Raw genomic sequence first — 18193 nt, 5'->3', positions numbered from 1 at the left:
GATCTGGAAGGCTGCCCAGTCGGCCCGCTGGTCCCGCTTCGTTTGGTCCCCGGGAGAGCCCCGCCAAGGCAGGGGAGCGAGCAGCATCCCCTCCGCAGCCTCGCGCGACGCGCGGGCCGGCCGGTGCGTGCTGGCTGGGCATCGTCAGTGTCGGGTCCCTGAGGGGACCAGCCGAGCTACGGCGTCTGCTGCGGCTCCGAGATGAGCGTCCTTCCCGGCACAACCCCGGGCCTGGATTTGGGCCCCGTTTTCGTGAGGAGGAATGGTCCAGGCTTTGGAGGAGGCTCGATTTGAGCATGTGCTCACCAGCGTCTGAGCATTTGTGCCGTCGGGGCTCGTACCCTGTCCCTCGCTCCTTACCACTGCTGTGGTCGTGGGATTGGAACCGCTTGTTCCTTCCCTCTCTATGTGGCATTTCCTCTCCCTTCTCTGGGTCACTTCATTGTAGAGTTTACCACCCATCCACCGCCCTAACTCTGCACCTGGTGAAGAAACTCACATCTTCTTTCCTCACACATAAGCGAAGAAAGCAGGAGAGACACCAGAACCGCGGAGAGGTCTGCTTGTTTCAGGAATAATTCAGGCCTGGGGGTGCGGCTCACTGGTAGAGCCCTGGCCCAGCTTTTTTTTTTTTTTTTTGTAAATTTCCATCCAGCACACAGGTGTAATCCTGCCTACTCAAAAGCTAAGATCTGAGGATCTAGGGTTAAAGCCAGGCTGACCAAAACCAACCAAACAAAAGAAATCCGTAAGACTCTAATTAACCAAGGAACATGACAAATTCAAGGAGTAAAGTGCTAACAAACCCTGTGACTACTACCAGCACCACCAACAGCAACAAAACAGCCAGACGTCGATGGGCAGGCACACACACACACCCCTATTGGATGGCTGCAGAATGGGAGACTAAGTCTCTCTCAATCCCGGGAAGGAGGGGCTTCCACTTTTGCTGCAGTTACCATTCTTAGCCTAAATATCTGTCCCTCTGGGAGGGGCAGCAGGTGTTAAGTGCTCTGGGGAGTCACCTGTTTTGTTCTCTGTCCACAGAGGAGAATAGTGTTTCCAAGTAGGAGTTAGAGAACAATGGGAAATATTTTATGTAAAACACCTGATTCATATTGCACTTGGCTGGGAAGTCATTGATCTTATCCTGAACAACTTGTGAGACTTTCCTTCTTGGACACTGCAGGAACACTGGGGAAGAAAGTTGTATTGCAGTGCCGGGAGTTTGGCCTGGTGATAGAGTACTTGCCTACCATGCACAAAGACCCGGGTTCAATTACCACATATATAGAAAAAGCAAGTAGTGGTGCTGTGGCTCAAGTGGTAGACCTCTATCTTTGAGAATGCCCAAGGACAGTGCACAGGCCCTGAGTTCAAACCCCAGGACTGCAAAAAGAAAAAAAGTTGTATTGCAGTTGGTCAAACAGACAATAGATTAAAATCAACAGGAGTCAACAGAGTGGTGGATTTGATAGGCTAAGGCAAGAGGGCCTCACATCCATCCCATCAAGGTCAGCCTGGACTAAACACACACCCAAAAAACAGTATATTCTTAGTTTTTCACTTATATAAAATTTAAAAGGCAAAAGTGCCAGGTGGCAGTGGCTCACACTTGTAATTCTAGGTATGCAAGAGGCTAGGTCTGAGGATTGCAGTTTGAAGCCAGTTAGGTATGAGGCAGCAGGGGGAGCACTGAGGTCAATAATAAAAATGCCCCCCACATGCTAATCATGAGTAGACTCATCTCCAAAGCGGGAGAGGGGGCACAATTAAGTTAGTGATAAAAGAGTTTTTCTAACCCTTAAAGGGAGGAAATGTCTCAAAAAGGGCAATTCACAGGCTTCTTGAAGACTGCCAATATTTTCATTGCTGGCTATGATAGATGTGCTCAGTTTGTGGAATTTCAGTGAGCTGTAGCATGTAACTTTTTGAATGCATGTTATACCTTAGTTTAAAAATTGTCTGGAGGTGGTGTGGTCTACTGGTAGGTCCTCACGTAGCATGCACAAAGTCCTGGGTTCAACTCCCACATACATAGAAAAAGCTGGAAGTGGCAGAGTGCTAGTCTTGAGCAAAAAGTGTCCAAGGACAGTACACAGGCCCTGGGTTCAAGCCCCAGAACTAGCAAAAAAAAAAAAAAAGAAAGATTATTGTGCCTGAATCACACAAAAGACCTGGAAGATTTGATTTTGTTGCAACCCTAGGTGGGGAGAAAACAGAAGATGACTCACATTTTTTGTTTATATAATATTTTAGTATTAAAAATGTATTTATTAAAGAAAAATGGAAAGGTCTTGCTAACTAGGAACCCAAGTTAGCTTTGACCTTGTGATCTTCTGCTTCAGAAGGACTGGGATTATAGGCATATATCACAAATGCCAGTTTAGGCTTTTGACTTGGAGTTGTGACCCCTTTCACTTCAAATTCAAATTTTGTATTGCTTTTTTAGGCCCTTAAGAACTCAGGTGCTTATAAGCAGAAGTTTAATGAATTTATATGCTTAGTCATTTGTTTATCTTCCTTACTATACTGAAGTTCCTAGATTGAAACAAGTATAGCAAGTATAAGAAGACAAATTCTGGGGCCGGGAGTTTGGCCTAGTAGTTAAAATGCTTGCCTAGCATGCATGAAGACCCAGGTTCAATTCCTCGGTACCACATACATAGGAAAAAGCTGGAAGTGGTGCTGAGGCTCAAGTGGTAGAGCTCTAGCCTTGAGAAAGTCCAAGGACAGTGCTCAGGCACTGAGCTCAAGCCCAGTACTGGCACACACAAAAAAAAGAAGACAAATTCTAGGGTATGTTCTGACAAGTGTAACCTAGCTTTACATCCCAGAAAACTGTCTAATTAGAGATTGAGGGACTGAAGAGTTCATTTAACTTCCAGAGAACTTTGATGTTGTTTTGAGAGGATCCAAATAATTCCATCTTGTCCTCATCCCCATTTTGGCATCTTAATAGATGATGGGGTATTTTCACCCAGTTCCAAGAACTCTAGAGGTAAGGTGATATAGTACTTCCTTTGTTCTACAGCTGTGTGGTGGGTTGTCAAGAAATATAGAGGTAATATTCTTTGAATTATAGGTTTATTCTTTGAATTTCAGGTTGTTTAGCTCCAGGAAAGCTTTGCTACAGAGAATACTTGCCTTGATTGTCCATGATTGTTCCCCTAGATAGTCTGCTCCAGGAGAACAGGGTTTGCTCATTCCCATACCATGTGACATCTGCCTTGATGCGAGTTTTGCCTTTATAAGCTTTGTAATTATTGCATTCAAGACTACAGGTTCTTGGGGACGCTAGTCAGCCTGCAGTTACAGTTTCCTAATAAAGACTCCCTATTTGACCTCTCAAATTGTGGCTTCTCTGTATCTCACTGATCGAGTTTCTGTGTAACCTCCTTGAAATTATTTGTCATCGGGGATAATAATACCTCTCCTTCAGAAGGATAGTCCATGAGAACTGAAAGCCCTCACGCCTGTAATCCTAGCTACCAAGGAGGCTGAGATCTGAGGATTGTGGTCCAATGCCAGTCTGGGCAAAAAAAGTCTGTGAGACGCTTATCTCCAATTAACCACTAAAAACCAGGAAGTGGCGCTGTGACTCCAGGGGTAGGGCGGTAGCATTGAGCTGAAGAGGTAGCACTGAGCTGAAGAGCCCAAGGACAATGCCCAGGCCAAGGGGTAGGGCCGTAGCCTGGAGCTGAAGAGCTCAGGGACAATGCCCAGGCCCAGAGTTCAAACCTCACCACCACCACCAATAACAAAAAAAAGAAGTGAAAGCCCTTTGTTAGGTATAATTAGCTATATGAAATCACGCACTGCTTGCTGTCAGTTCTTTGTTCCTTAGGGCAGTGTCAAGGATCATGTGTTCATTGTCTTTTGGGCATTTAGTACAATTCCAGAAATAGGGAGTGCTCAAAACCTATCAATCAAAAGAAGGAAAAGGCCAGCCACTGGTGACTCACCCCTGTAATCCTAGCTACTGGGATCACAGTTCAAAGCTATCTTGGGCAAGAAAGTCTATGAGACTCATCTCCAATTAATCATCAGAAAACTGGAAGTAGCACTCTGGCTTAAAGTGGCAGAGTGCTAACCTTGTATGAAAAAGCTCAGGGATAGTGCTCAAACCCCAGGACACCCTCGCCCCCCCCCCCACATATACAGAAGAAAATTCTAGGGGTTATATGTCCAAAAAGGTACTAAAAGTTACTCTGCCAGACAGTTTCTTCCTTGATGTTGTTCATCACTAAGAAGACCCACTAGGCCCAATTCAGACAGCAGAGGAAGACTTCCAACATGGGACAGCAGGGGGTGCACTGAGGTGAATAATAAAGATGCTCCCTCCCCCCACCATGCTAGTCATCTCTTTCCTTCCAATGTATTGTTTTAATTTTTTGATCTGTTAAGGGGCTTGAACTCAGGGCCTCAAGCTATCAGTTGGCCTGCTCGGTTATAGCTGGTGTTCTACCACTTGAGACACACCTCCAGTCTGGTATTTTTGCTAGTTAATTGGAGCCTCAACAGGCCCCAAAAGTTCAAATCCCAGTACTGGAAAAATACACACACACACTCTAATAGCTGTGTGGTTCATAATGTGTCTGGAAGTACAGACTTTTGTTTCTCCTTTACAGTAACTGAAAATCCAGTTTTTATTTTTTTTATTTTTTATTTTTGCCAGTCCTGGGCTTGAGCTCAGGGCCTGAGCACTGTCCTTAGGCATTCTCAAGCCTCAGCACCACTTCCGGCTTTTTTCTATGTATGTGGTACCGAGGAATCGAACCCGGGTCTTCGTGCATGCTAGGCAAACACTTTAACCACTAGGCCAAACTCTGGCCAGTTTTTATTTTTTTAATCCAGTTTTATATGCATAGCTTCATTTGCACCGTAAACATAATGCTATCTGACGCGTGTTTGGTTGCTGTCCCGGTTGCTGTCTGAGCGCCGCAGCTCCACGCTAGGGCTTTGGGCTGGTCTGGGAGGTGAAGTCCCACGGAGTCTCCTGTCGAGGCTGGCTTTGAACCTCGGTCCTCACACCTCCACCTCTCAGCGTGGCCCAAGAACTCCACCGTGGGAGCCACGATGCCAGCCCCACCCTTGGCTGATGGTCTGGGGATTCAAGTTTCGCACAATGTCCTTCCAGGGGCGGCTTCAGATCACAGTGGTCCAGGACTAGGCCTCCTGGGACCCGGCGTGACCCTCCTCTCCCGGGGGCCGGCGTCGCGCGGGTCTCACCGGCGCCCCGCCCCGCCCCTCCAGGCCCCGCCCCTCCAGGCCCCGCCCCTCCAGGCCCCGCCCGCCCACCCGCCACCGGGGAGCGCGAGAGGCGTCCGGACCGCAGAGCCCAGGCTCCCGGAAGCCGCGGAGGGGTCACATGACCCGCGCGCTCCGCTCACGTGACGCCTCTTCCGGAGGCGGTGCCCTCGGCCAAGATGGCGGCCTACCTGCAGTGGCGGCGCTTCGTGTTCTTCGACAAGGAGCTGGTGAAGGAGCCGCTGGGCAGCGATGGGGCCGCCGCGCCCGGAGCCGCGCCCGCCCCCGGGCCGCCCGCGTCCAAGTTCCTCTGCCTCCCGCCCGGCATCACTGTCTGCGACTCTGGACGCGGGAGCCTGGTGTTGGGTGATATCCTTCTGCCTGGATCTCCCTCCTCCTCCTCCTCCCCGGCTCCCCGGGGCCAGCGGCCGGGGCGGGGCTTTGTCGGTCACGCTCCCCGTCGGTCCGGCCCGTGGCCGCCGACCTGCCCCGGAAGGGCCGCTCCCCGGGGAGGGCAGGCGTCGGGGTGGTCTCCGCTGCCCGGTGACGGGGTGAGGGAGTGCAGCGCGTCCAGTTGTTGAACCTGCTCTCCCGGCGGAGCGCTGTGATCGGAAAGAGCTGCGCACACAGACGGGATTGGGCTGGGGATTCATAGAGCCCCGGGCGTGTCTGGAGAATGCATAGAACCACCACCCCAGTTCGCGCCGCTTTTTTCCTATAGAGATGTTAGTCTCCTTATGAGGAACTCACCCTAAGTTGTAAATATTCTAAGATGAAGACAGCATTCCAGAGGAGAAAGAGCGGGAGCATGAATATAATGGAGAGGGGTAAAGCTGTTCCAAGGGTACTGAAGGGACTGTCACGGTACAGCGCCAGCCAGAAGCAAATGGGAAGAATTGTGGTAGTGAACCTCTCCAGGACTACCGTACGCTACTTAAAAATACAGGTGTTCCCCCCCCACCCCCAGTCCTGGGCCTTGAACTGTGGGCCTGGGTTCTGTCCCTAAGCAGCCCCATTTGTTCATGGACAGCCCTCTACCACTTAAGCTACAGCACCGTTCTAGGATTTGTCAGTGACTAATTGGAGATAAGAGCCTCACAGACTTTCCTGTCTGGGAAACCACGATCATGCTTCAAACCATGATCCTCAGATATCAGCCTCCTGGATACCTAGGATTGAGGCACTGGTGCCCAGCTAAAATACAGGGATTTTAAGGAGAGTATTCTAAATTGAAAATGCATTTAAGAGACCTAGCCTAGCTACTCTCAAAGCTTAGTAACATAGTGGTCTAGGTATATTAATTAGTGTGTTCTTTTGATTTCATTGCTGACTGGGAGATGCACCTTGCTGCAGCTGCTCAGAATCACAAGAAAGTATTGCCTTCCTTACACCACTAGTCCAGAAAGGCTCCAAGTTTCCATTACAACTTCTAAACACATATCAATTTTGAATCATTGTAAATGAAGACTCATACTGTATGTATATATATATATAAATATATTTAGGGTAGAGTTTAACTTGTAAATTAAGCAAGGTTTAAAGCTAAGCACCAGTGGCCCACACCAGTAATCCTAACTACTCAGGAGGCTGAGATTAGAGGATCCTGAGATTGTTAATATTTCTGGGTGCTAGGGGCTCACGCCTGAAACCTTAGCTACTTAGGAGGCTCTGATCAAAGATCAGGTTGGAAGCCAGCTCAGGCAGGAAAATCTGTAACATTTTTACCTCCAATAAACCACCAGAAAAGCCAGAAGTGGAGCTGGGGCTAAAGTGGTTGGACACTAATCTTGTGCCAAAAAGCTCAGGGACAGTGCCCAGGCCCTGAATTCAAGCCCCAGGACCAGTGCCCCACCACTCCCCCCCCCATTGTTAATCTTGTAAGATGAGCAACAATAATAAAAACAATTCGGAAAATGATGCTGTAATTAAAGTTAAGTGAACATGGTCTCTGTTACTCTCCAAATACCTTAATTCCTTGGGCTATGGTAATATAACTTAACTAAAGATAACTGAAAGAGAGCATGCAAAGTGAAGCTACAGATGGGGTTGGAGGGGCGCTACTGTATCTCTCCTTGGAAGAAAGGTTCCTTAACTACCTTGCACACATGGAAGGGCAGATCTGGTTCTTGCCACGTTCCCTACAGCTTACGGGTTTCCAGGCCTACAAACTACGAGTGACACATCTGTATCAACTGAAGCAGCACAATATTCTAGCATCTGTTGGTGAGGATGAAGAGGGCATTAATCCCCTGGTGAGTTCCGGAAGGAAAGATCCAGAAGCCTGGGAATGTTTTCCTGTTGGAGAAGACTAGCATCTCGACATTTGAGTTTTGTCCATAGGTGAAGATCTGGAACCTGGAGAAGAGAGATGGTGGCAATCCACTCTGTACTCGAATCTTCCCTGCCATCCCAGGAACAGAACCAACAGTTGTATCTTGTTTGACTGTCCATGAAAATCTCAACTTCATGGCCATCGGTAAGGGCGACAAAGGCAAAAACGACACCCAGATTTTCTCTGTTTCTGCAGCCCATCTTCATTTTCTAATTAGAATCACTGTACACTGAACAGAGATATTTGAGATGTTGAAGTTTGGAGTGGGGAAGCATTCAATTTTGTTCTTTGAAATTGAGTCAGTATCAGTATTTGGTTTTGCTACTAAAGAAGCTGGGTATGAGAAGAAAGCTTTCCATTTCTAATGAGTATCTTGAATGGTCCTTTTCTGTTATCTACTTCCCAGTCTTTTCAGCCTCACTGAGATGCTGTTGCCTGCTTTCCACAGGTTTCACAGATGGCAGTGTTACGTTGAACAAAGGAGACATCACCCGTGATCGGCATAGTAAGACCCAGATTTTGCACAAAGGCAACTATCCTGTTACTGGACTGGCCTTTCGCCAAGCAGGAAAGACCACTCACTTGTTTGTTGTAACAACTGAAAATGTCCAGGTGGGACTACAACACTGTTCTTGGAGCAGGGTTTCTACTTGGCTCAGGGGGCTAGAGTAAGGAACTAATAGGAAAGAAGGAAATCCTAAAAAATTTTATCAGATAGCCTTGAATTATTTGCCCAGCTTTATATTTTATATCTTCACTTGGGAGACAAAGAGGAACTATACTTCAGGAAAACACTCTGGGGTAGTAGTAAAAAATATGCATTTTTCCCTAACCTAAGTGACATTAGAAAGTTGTTTTACCTCTAGTTCTTTTTTTTTTTTTTTTTTGCCAGTCCTGGGCTTGAGCTCAGGGCCTGAGCACTGTCCTTGGACTTTCTCAAGGCTAGAGCTTTACCACTTGAGCCTCAGCACCACTTCCGGCTTTTTTCTATATGTGGTACCAAGGAATTGAACCCGGGTCTTCATGCATTCTAGGCAAGCACTTTAACCACTAGGACAAACTCCTGGCCCTACCTCTAATTCTTGATGACTTATAACAGCCCACATTCTCAGGAATGCTAGAGTTCAGACCTTGGGCATCACAGGTGATATGCATGCCCTGTACCAGTAAGTTATATCCCTAGTCCAGGAATAGTGTTGATGAAATGTTAAAAGATGACTGGGTTTCTCTTACTTGTAGAATTCTTGTACTAGGTAGAGGTAACATAAAGAGAAAGAATATGGCTCCTATTTGGCAGATGGGGGGTGGTTAATGGAGAGGGCAAACGGTCAAGGGAGGGGTCTTAGCATGTTGAACAAGGAAAAAAAGTCGTCGTGGAAATGGCAGTGCTTTTGTGAAGGCTTCGGTGCTGCTTCTTGAGGAGAGCTTGCTAACTTCTTCTTCCTTTGGCAGTCCTACATAGTTTCTGGAAAGGACTGCCCCCGGATGGAGCTGGATACACATGGGTGTGGTCTGCGCTGCTCAGCTCTGAGTGACCCTTCCCAGGACCTGCAGTTCATTGTGGCCGGGGATGAGTGCGTCTACCTTTACCAACCTGACGAACGAGGGCCCTGCTTCGCCTTTGAGGGCCATAAGCTCATTGCCCACTGGTTTAGAGGCTACCTTGTCATTGTCTCCCGTGACCGGAAGGTTTCTCCCAAGTAAGGACTCTAGAGAAAAGGAGAAGAGAGAGGGCTAGACTTGTTCCCCAGAACTAACCTGATTTTAAAACCTGTGCCTGCACCCTACTTAAATTTTAGGTAGATTGCAATTTTACCTCTGTTATATGTTTTTATTGAAAAAAATGTGTTTTTGCTATATATACTTGCTGCTTAGCCCTTGTATACTAGAATGCTTCAAAGATTGCTGTGGATGTGATAATTGGGTTTTTTACTTTTGTTCAAAATAAGTAGGGCAGAGGCCAGGTGTTTGGCCTAGTGGTACAGTGCTTGCCTAGCATGCACAAAGACCTAGGTTGGATTGAGCTATAACCTTAGGCATGCTGCTTTTTCTTTCCTGTGCAGATCAGACTTTACCAGCAGGGACTCACAAAGTTCTGACAAGCAGATTCTCAACATCTATGACCTGTGCAACAAGTTCATAGCCTACAACGCTGTCTTTGAGGATGTAGTGGATGTGCTTGCTGAGTGGGGCTCCCTGTACGTGCTGACACGGGATGGGCGGGTCCACGCACTGCAGGAGAAGGACACACAGACCAAGCTGGAGGCAAGACTACCAGGTCCCCACAACTGGCACTGGCTCCTATAAGTTGCTAGCAGCAGGAATAGATTTCCTAACCCCTAGCCCTGGGGTTTTTCTTTCCTTTGGGTTATCACTTCCCTTGATTTCCTTAAGTAAATGGCTAGGCATGGGAGCTTAGGAGGGTACAAATGGCTGGGAGTCCAAGCCCAGTGTCAGGGTTTGTTTGCAGAGACCCTTATGAGATTGGTTTGGGGGTTATCTGAAGCTCTTTGTCTGGGATCTAGGCAGCTTGGAATGTCAGGGCTATCAGGCTTGTCTCAAGGGAACATTTTGGGAAGGTATTTTCTAATGACTGGTTCTACCAACTTCCTTATTGCTTTCACCTTCTAGATGTTGTTTAAGAAGAACCTATTTGAGATGGCGATTAACTTGGCCAAGAGCCAGCATCTGGACAGTGATGGACTGGCCCAGATCTTCATGCAGTATGGAGATCATCTCTACAGCAAAGGCAACCACGATGGGGCTGTTCAGCAGTACATTCGGTCAGTTGTGTGCGTGAGACAGCTCTAAACAGATGCTCAGCCAGAGCTCTGAAACCCAGGCTGGGGAGGGGCCTGAATGGCACAGGAACTGTTGGCTTTTCTGTAGAAAGTGTGATGCTTCAAGTAAAGAAACAGGACATCTTCTTGGAAAGGAAATGTTTAGGGTGAAAAGTTATAGGACTAGTATAAAACTGAGCTGATGGTGCTTCTCCTTTAAAACTCTAGCTTGGCCTTTGTTAGCATTCTTTTTGATCTAGTCCCCCCTGCCTCTCTTTCTCTTTCTCTTTGTTTACTGGGGTTTGAACTCAGAGCCTTGTACTTGAGTGCATAGGCGCCTGAGCTTTAGCCCTTTCTGTTTTAGTAATTTTTCCAGTAGGGTCTTGTGTTTTACTGGTTGAGGTAGAGTCATGTGAACCGTTTCCTTTGAGCACAGCCTCTACCTGTAAGCCTCCTGACATTTTTCTCCTGAGCAGCTGGGATCACATGTTTGAGCCCCCATGCCTGGCCTGACCTAGCTAGTGAACTAAAAATGCTTGTCTCTTGCTTCCCTTGGTACTAATTCGTAGAATTTCTGCCCTTACAAGAGGTTTTGGAAACCTAACTAGTTTCTTCCCCAGGCCCTCTTGAATTCCTATTATCAGCCTGGTTGAAGAAGGTGCTCTGGAGCCTGGCACGAAGCGTGTTGTACAGGTTGCTACCGATGTAACCTAGGACTTGTTGCAAACACAGTTGAAAGGACCCACCTATGATGAGCTGAAGCTAAATTTGCCTTTTAAGAAAAATCAGTAAGTAGCTGTAGTAACTGAGTGTGAGAATACACTGATCCAGGTGACACTGCGGTGTGTCTCCCTAGGACCATTGGCAAGTTGGAGCCATCCTATGTGATCCGCAAGTTTCTGGATGCCCAGCGCATCCACAACCTGACTGCCTACCTGCAGACACTTCACCGACAGTCTCTGGCCAATGCTGACCACACCACCCTGCTCCTGAACTGCTATACCAAGCTCAAGGACAGCTCCAAGTTGGAGGAATTCATCAAGGTGTGGGAGTGGTTACAAGGGACAGTTCCTAGAGGGCACCACTTTCACCAGGGCACAGCCAGAGGGCTGACTTTATTTGTGAACCCGCACCCTTGCTTTTGTAAATGGGAAGACAAGTAGCTATTCATGCTAGTTCACTCTCATTTTGTCTCACTTTATGATGAGCACCCATTCAAGCCCAGGGAAGTGGCAATGGAATTCCCAGAAATGTCCCATGTAATAGTACGGGCAGAGGAAGGTCTTCTTTTCATCAGAACCTCTGAGAGGCAGGTTAGCTTGTTTACAAAGCACAGACATTATTGTTGCTTTACAAATGTGTCTTACCATGAGATGCCTATGTCCCTTCTCCATCTACTTTTGTGTAAATGATTGTGCATCCTGTCTCTCTGGCAGACAAAGAGTGAGAGTGAAGTCCATTTTGATGTGGAGACAGCCATCAAGGTCCTCCGGCAAGCAGGCTACTACTCCCATGCCCTCTACTTGGCTGAGAACCATGCACACCACGAGTGGTACCTGAAGATCCAGCTGGAAGATATTAAGGTGGGTGAGATTTCTGGCATGTCTCTACAGTAATGAAAGTGCTTCGAGGAACCAGTGTTAGTCTGTCCTTTACCTCTCTGCAGAATTACCAGGAAGCCCTTCGGTATATTGGCAAGCTGCCATTTGAGCAGGCTGAGAGCAACATGAAGCGTTATGGGAAGACTCTCATGCACCACATACCCGAGCAGACAACACAGTTACTAAAAGGACTTTGCACTGACTATCGGCCCAGCCTGGAAGGCCGAGGCGATAGGGAGGCTTCAAGCTGTCAAGTGAGGCCTTGGGAGAATCACTGTGGGCAGCAAGGATTACCTTAGGGGGTCTATGGGTACCAGATGCAGTCATCAGCCTCCCTTCTACTCTATCCTAGGCCAGCTCCGAGGAGTTCATCCCCATCTTTGCAAACAACCCTCGAGAGCTGAAAGCCTTCCTGGAGCACATGAGTGAAGTGCAGCCAGATTCTCCCCAGGGCATCTACGACACACTCCTTGAGCTGCGGCTACAGAACTGGGCCCACGAGAAGGAACCGCAGGTGAGTTCTGGTGGGAGGTGCTGGAGAGAATACAACTCTTGGGACTGGGGATGTAGCTCAGTAGTAGAATACTGTCTAGCCTGTGGGAGGCCCCAGATTCTGTTTCCAGCATTGCGAAAATGAAAAGAATCTGGGTTCAGTGACACACTTGTAATCCTAGCTACTCAAGAGATGGAGATCAAGAGGTTTCAAGTCAGCCAATGCACCAGTGGCTCACGTGTGTAATCCTAGCTTAAGAGACTGAGATCTGAGGATCATGGTTCAAAGCCAGCCTGGGCACTAAAGTCCATGAGACTCTTATCTCCAATTAATCACCAGAAAACTGGAAGTAGTGCTGTGGTTCAAGGAATAGAGTGGTAGCCTTAAGCTGAAGAGCTTAAGAACAGCAGCCAAGTCCAGCAGTCAAGCACCACGGCCAACAAAACAAAAAGATCACAAGACCAGTAAAAAGTTAAAGTGGTAGCACACACCTGTTACCCAGCTATATAGGAAATGTAGAGAATTGTGGTCCCTGCCAGTCTAAGCAAAAAGTGATATTCAAAAAATTACTGAAGTAAAAAGTTGTTCAAGTGGATGAATGCTTCCTGGGCAAGCACAAAGCCAAGTTCAGACCCTGGCACCACTGAGAAAAGAAAGAATAGTTTTCTCTCTCCTCGTTCTTTTACTAGCTTCGAGGCAGCCTTTTGTTGCTTTCCTTAAGCAGCAACACTTCACTAGCGTCAGTGTGCTTCACCAAAGGGGACCCTGCACTGAAAGCGACAATCCATAGGACCTGAGGATTCCACCTTATGTCTACCAGCCCCACCCTCTTCCACCCCCAGGCCAAAGAGAAGCTTCATGCCGAGGCCATCTCCCTGCTGAAGAGCGGCCGCTTCTGTGATGTCTTCGACAAGGCGCTGGTCCTGTGCCAGATGCACGACTTCCAGGATGGGGTCCTTTACCTCTATGAACAGGGGAAGCTGTAAGAGTGTGGGCACGTCCAGGGCAAAGGGAAGACTCGGGGGGTGGGGAGGGTGGTTTCCAGGGATGTCACTGAGGTGTCCCGGCTCCAGGTTCCAGCAGATTATGCACTACCACATGCAGCACGAGCAGTACCGGCAGGTGATTGCTGTGTGCGAGCGCCATGGGGAGCAGGACCCCTCGCTGTGGGAGCAGGCCCTCAGCTACTTCGCCCGCAAGGAGGAGGACTGCAAGGAATACGTGGCAGCTGTGCTCAAGCACATTGAGAACAAGAACCTGATGCCACCCCTGCTAGGTACTGGGGAGATGGAGTGAGTGACAGGGTGCGGTAGTCAGGGACCAGGGCGAGAGCTGCTGGGCTCACTGTCTTGTTTCCTCTTGGACCCCAATCTCAGTGGTGCAGACGCTGGCTCACAACTCTACAGCCACCTTGTCCGTGATCAGAGACTACCTTGTCCAAAAACTACAGAAACAGAGTCAGCAAATTGCCCAGGATGAGCTGCGGGTACGGAGGTACCGAGAGGAGACGACCCGCCTCCGCCAGGAGATCCAAGAGCTCAAGGCGAGGTAGCGGCATGTGCATATGGGGACAGGGTTGTAGAAAGTGTGAACGCTGGTTTTTTTTCCTGTGCTGGGATTGAACCCAGGGCTTCACACAGGCTGGTCACATACTCCCACTGAGCTACATCCCCAGCTCAGCCCTTCTGAAGAATGGTAAGAACATAAAGCATCATTTATTGGGCTTTGGAGGTTATTATCTTCTAGCAGTTACCTTTTCTAAGCAGACATCTAAGTTGTTGTTTACAGCCATTCTGAAGTCAAAACTTGGTTTTAGAAAATGCAGAAAGCAGGACTGGGAATGTGGTTTAGGGTAGTGTGCTTGCCTAGCATGCATGAAGCCCTGGGTTCAATTCCCCAGAACCAAATACACAGAAAAAGCTGGAAGTGATGCTGTGGCTCTAACTAGCCTTGAGCAAAAGAAGCTTGGGGACAGTGCCCAGGCCCTGAGTTCAAACCTTAGAACTGGCAAAACAAAAATCCCATTACCGGCACTTTATTTGATATTTATTTATAGCAAAAAGTGCATAATTTAGTATTCCTTGTGGTAGAAATTAAGTTTGTCTTATCTGCCATTAACATTATGAAATGTCCATGCGGCAACAACAGTTTCTTCATTCTGCAAATCGCATTTAACTCCAGTTAGGTCCCAGATCCTGTGAGAGTGACAAAGGTAAGTGGCCTTGCCTTCAAGGGGGTCACATCATAGAGGCAGGGACAGACACATCTCAAAGACAAACTATAATGCTGTGTTGGGTACTGATAAGTTCAGGACAACTGAAAGGGGAGTGAGACAGATGGGAAGTGTAGCCATGAAACTCCCCTCTACATAACTAATGTAAGGTATTTTAAGAAGCTAAGAAGGGGTAAGGAGTTCATTTTTTAGATAGTTTTGCAGTGCTGGGAGTGGAATCTAGGGCCTTGAGCATGGTAGGCAAGTACTATATCACTGAGCTGTACTTCCAGTCTGTTTCTGTTGTGTAAATGCATATTAAAATTTTAGGTAAGGTTCAAAGGAAAGGCCCTCCTGAAAGCATCACATCTGAGTACGTACCTACCTGAAGAGGATTTGGGGCAATTATGAAAACTGAAAGGGAAGATACCCCTGTGGTTCCTTGTACTTGCTAAGACTCACTCCAACTACAGGGCTGTGATGCTGATTTGCATTCCTTTAAGTAATCAGAAGTAAAGGGAGGGCTGCTGCTCCTCCCAGAGACCCTTCCTTGTCTCCTCCAGCTGCCACTGGATAGGTGGAGCTTGACCTCAGGGCCTGGGCACTGCCCTTGTACACTTATAGGGCAGCGCTCTGCCACTCGAGCCACAGCGCCACTTCCGGCTTTATCTGTATATGTGGTTCCCAGGAATTGAACCCTGGGCTTTGTCCATGCTAGGCAAGCACTCTACCACTAGGCTACGCTCCTGGCCTCTCTCTCCACTTTAAAAAAAAAAATTTTTTTTTGGGGGGGGGGCGGCTGGGAGTTTGGCCTGGTGGTAGAGTGCTTGCCTAGCATGCACTATGCTCTGGTTTCGATTCTTCGGTACTACATACACTGAAAATAGCCAGAAGTGGTGCTGGGGCTCAAGTGGTAGAGCATTGTCCTTGAGGAAAGCCCAAGGACAGTGATCAGGCCCTGAGTTCAAGCCCCAGAACTGGGAAAAAAACTTTTTTTTTGTCAGTCATGGGTTTGAATTGGACCTGGGTTCTGTCCCTGAGCTCTTTTGCTCATAGCTAGTACTCTACCACTTTGAGCCACAGAACCATTTCCAGTTTTCTTTCTTGTTTTCTTTTTCTGGCCAGTCGCAAGGTTCCTTTTTGCTCGAGGCTAGCAGAGCTCTATCACTTGAGCCACAGTGCCACTTGCCGTTTTTTCGTGATTAATTGGAGATAAAAGTGTCTAGGACTTTCCTATCCTGGTTGGCTTTAAACCAAAATCATCAGATCGCAGCCTCCTGAGTAGCTAGGATTATAGGTGTGAGTGCCCACCTCCTCTCTCCACTCTTGGTCCCACCTCATTCCTTGCCACTCACTGTTGGTGTCTCTTGCCTATAGCCCGAAGATTTTCCAGAAGACCAAGTGCAGCATCTGTAACAGTGCCTTGGAGTTGCCCTCCGTCCATTTCCTGTGTGGGCACTCCTTCCACCAGCACTGTTTTGAGAGTTACTCAGAAAGTGATGCTGACTGCCCCACCTGCCTCCCTGAAAACCGGAAGGTCATGGATATGATCCGGGCTCAGGAACAAAAGCGAGACCTCCATGATCAATTCCAGCACCAGGTGGAGATGAGTGGGCAGATGGGGAGGGGAGGGGACGCTCCGCATCACAGGTCATGAGCTTGTTTCCTTTGCTCCTCCTCTTAGGAAATGACTTTTCCTTTTCCCTCCTTTCTCTGCAGCTGAAGTGCTCCAACGACAGTTTCTCTGTGATTGCTGACTACTTTGGCCGAGGGGTTTTCAACAAGTTGACTCTGCTAACAGACCCTCCCACTGCCAGGCTGACCCCCAACCTGGAGGCTGGGCTGCAGCGGGACCTGCTCATGCACTCCAGGAGGGGCACGTAGGTGGCTCTGGGATAGCATGTGACCTGGTGGCTCAGCTGGACATGGGGTCCTGAGACAAGCTGTTGCTGTACATACAGCAGGCAGATGTGTGCACGCCTCTCCAGTCAGATAGGATGCCATGTCAAGGGGACTTGCTTTTCCTGCCCCTTTATTTTGCTGGCCTGCTGTTCTTCCTGTTGACTGGCAGTATAGATTATTCCAGACCAGTGGGGGAGGGTACCTCCATAACCTCTGTGTGGATAATAGCTGCTTTATTCTCTATTCAAGGGTACCAGGCTGTGCTTGGGTCCTTACTCTCCAGATGTATAAATAAAAGAATATAATGATGGGAGCCTGAAAGATGTTTTTCTGAAGACTTTCTGATGATTCTTAACTGTTCTGAGCCCCTAGTTTCCTTCCTGTGGACTTCTTGGAGGTCATCTCAGTAGTGATGCCTATGGCATCTAATATGATTCAGCTTTTGAAAAACTTCTGCAAAAGTAAGCTGGTTGCCAGTGGCTCATGAAGGCTGAGATCTGAGGATTGGGGTTCAAAGCCAGCTCAGGCAGAAAAGCTGCGATTCTTATCTCCAATTAACTACCATAAAAAGAAAGTGGAGCTTCGGTTCCAGTGGTAGAGCACTGGCCTTGAGCAAAGGAATTCACTGACAGCACTTGGGCCATGATTTCAAGCCCCAGGATCCTGACACATAGTGACTTGAGTTCAAGAGCAGCCTGTCTAAGGCTCCCAAAATAGCTCTTTCTCTTTAGTCTTGCTGGTCTTCATGGTTTAGGTTCAGGAGAAACATTCAGAAGTAATCTTAGGCCTAGCTTGCCTGCATAATGAGTAGAACAGTATTTTTCTTGCTGTAGTTAGTTCCAGATAATAAAGCAGGGTAAATATTTTGTTATCGGGGAATAGGGATGTTGCTTACTGGTAAAGTGCTTGCCTAGTATGCATGAAGCCCTGGGTTTGATTCTTCAGTACCATATACACAGAAAAAGCCAGAAGTGGTGCTGTGGCTCAAATGGTAGAGTACTAGTCTTAAGCTCAGGGATAGTGCCCTGGCCTTCAGTTCAAGGCCTCAGGACTGGCTGAGAGAGAGAGAGAGAGAGAGAGAGAGAGAGAGAGAGAGAGAGAGAGAGAGAGAGAGAGAGAGTTATTGATGTAAGTATGGTGGTTCATGCCTATAATTGTAACTACTCAGGAGGTGGAGATAAGGAGAATCTCTGAGGCCAGCCCAGGTAGGTTCATAAGACCCCAGCTCAACTACTTAAAGCTGAGCATGGTGTATGCCTGTCTTCCTAGCTATATGATGAATTTAAATAGGAGGAAAAAAATGGTTGAGACAAAATGTAAAAGCCTATTGAATATAGGATAATGAAACCTACCAAATGATATTTGAAAAAGGGGAGAAGTGGGGGCAGGGAGTTTGGCCTAGTGGTAGAGTGATTTCCTGGCATGCACAAAGACCCACATTGGATTCCTTGGTATCACATTCATAGATAAAGCTGGAAGTGGTGCTGTGGCTCAAGTGGTAGAGCACTAGCCTTGAAGAAAGCCCAAAGACAGTGCTCAGGCCCTGAGTTCAAACCCTAGGATTGGTTTAAAAAAAAAAAAAGGGAGAAGGGAACGATGGAAATGTAGAGCAGATAAATTGTT

The 18193-nt window shown here is 47.8% G+C and overlaps 1 protein-coding gene across 1 annotated transcript; it reads left to right on the top strand.

The window, feature by feature from the left end:
• The first annotated feature begins 5429 nt into the window (after positions 1-5429).
• On the top strand, positions 5430-16877 carry Vps11 (VPS11 core subunit of CORVET and HOPS complexes). Its single transcript, XM_090319358.1, has 16 exons — positions 5430-5620; positions 7355-7502; positions 7591-7726; positions 8031-8194; positions 9035-9282; positions 9646-9847; positions 10214-10365; positions 11219-11405; positions 11799-11945; positions 12029-12217; positions 12316-12477; positions 13299-13438; positions 13530-13732; positions 13833-14004; positions 16046-16268; positions 16388-16877. The coding sequence occupies exons 1-16, from the start codon at positions 5430-5432 to the stop codon at positions 16550-16552; spliced, it is 2829 nt and encodes a 942-aa protein (XP_090175484.1). The 3' UTR covers positions 16553-16877.
• Positions 16878-18193: the final 1316 nt, after the last annotated feature.

Source organism: Megascapheus bottae, chromosome 27 (genome assembly GCF_031878675.1).
Source record: "Megascapheus bottae isolate mThoBot1 chromosome 27, mThoBot2.hap1, whole genome shotgun sequence".
Classification (NCBI taxonomy): Eukaryota; Metazoa; Chordata; class Mammalia; order Rodentia; family Geomyidae; genus Megascapheus; species Megascapheus bottae.
The sequence above is the reverse complement of the archived record's forward strand: the minus strand, read 5'-3'. Positions and strand labels throughout refer to the sequence as shown.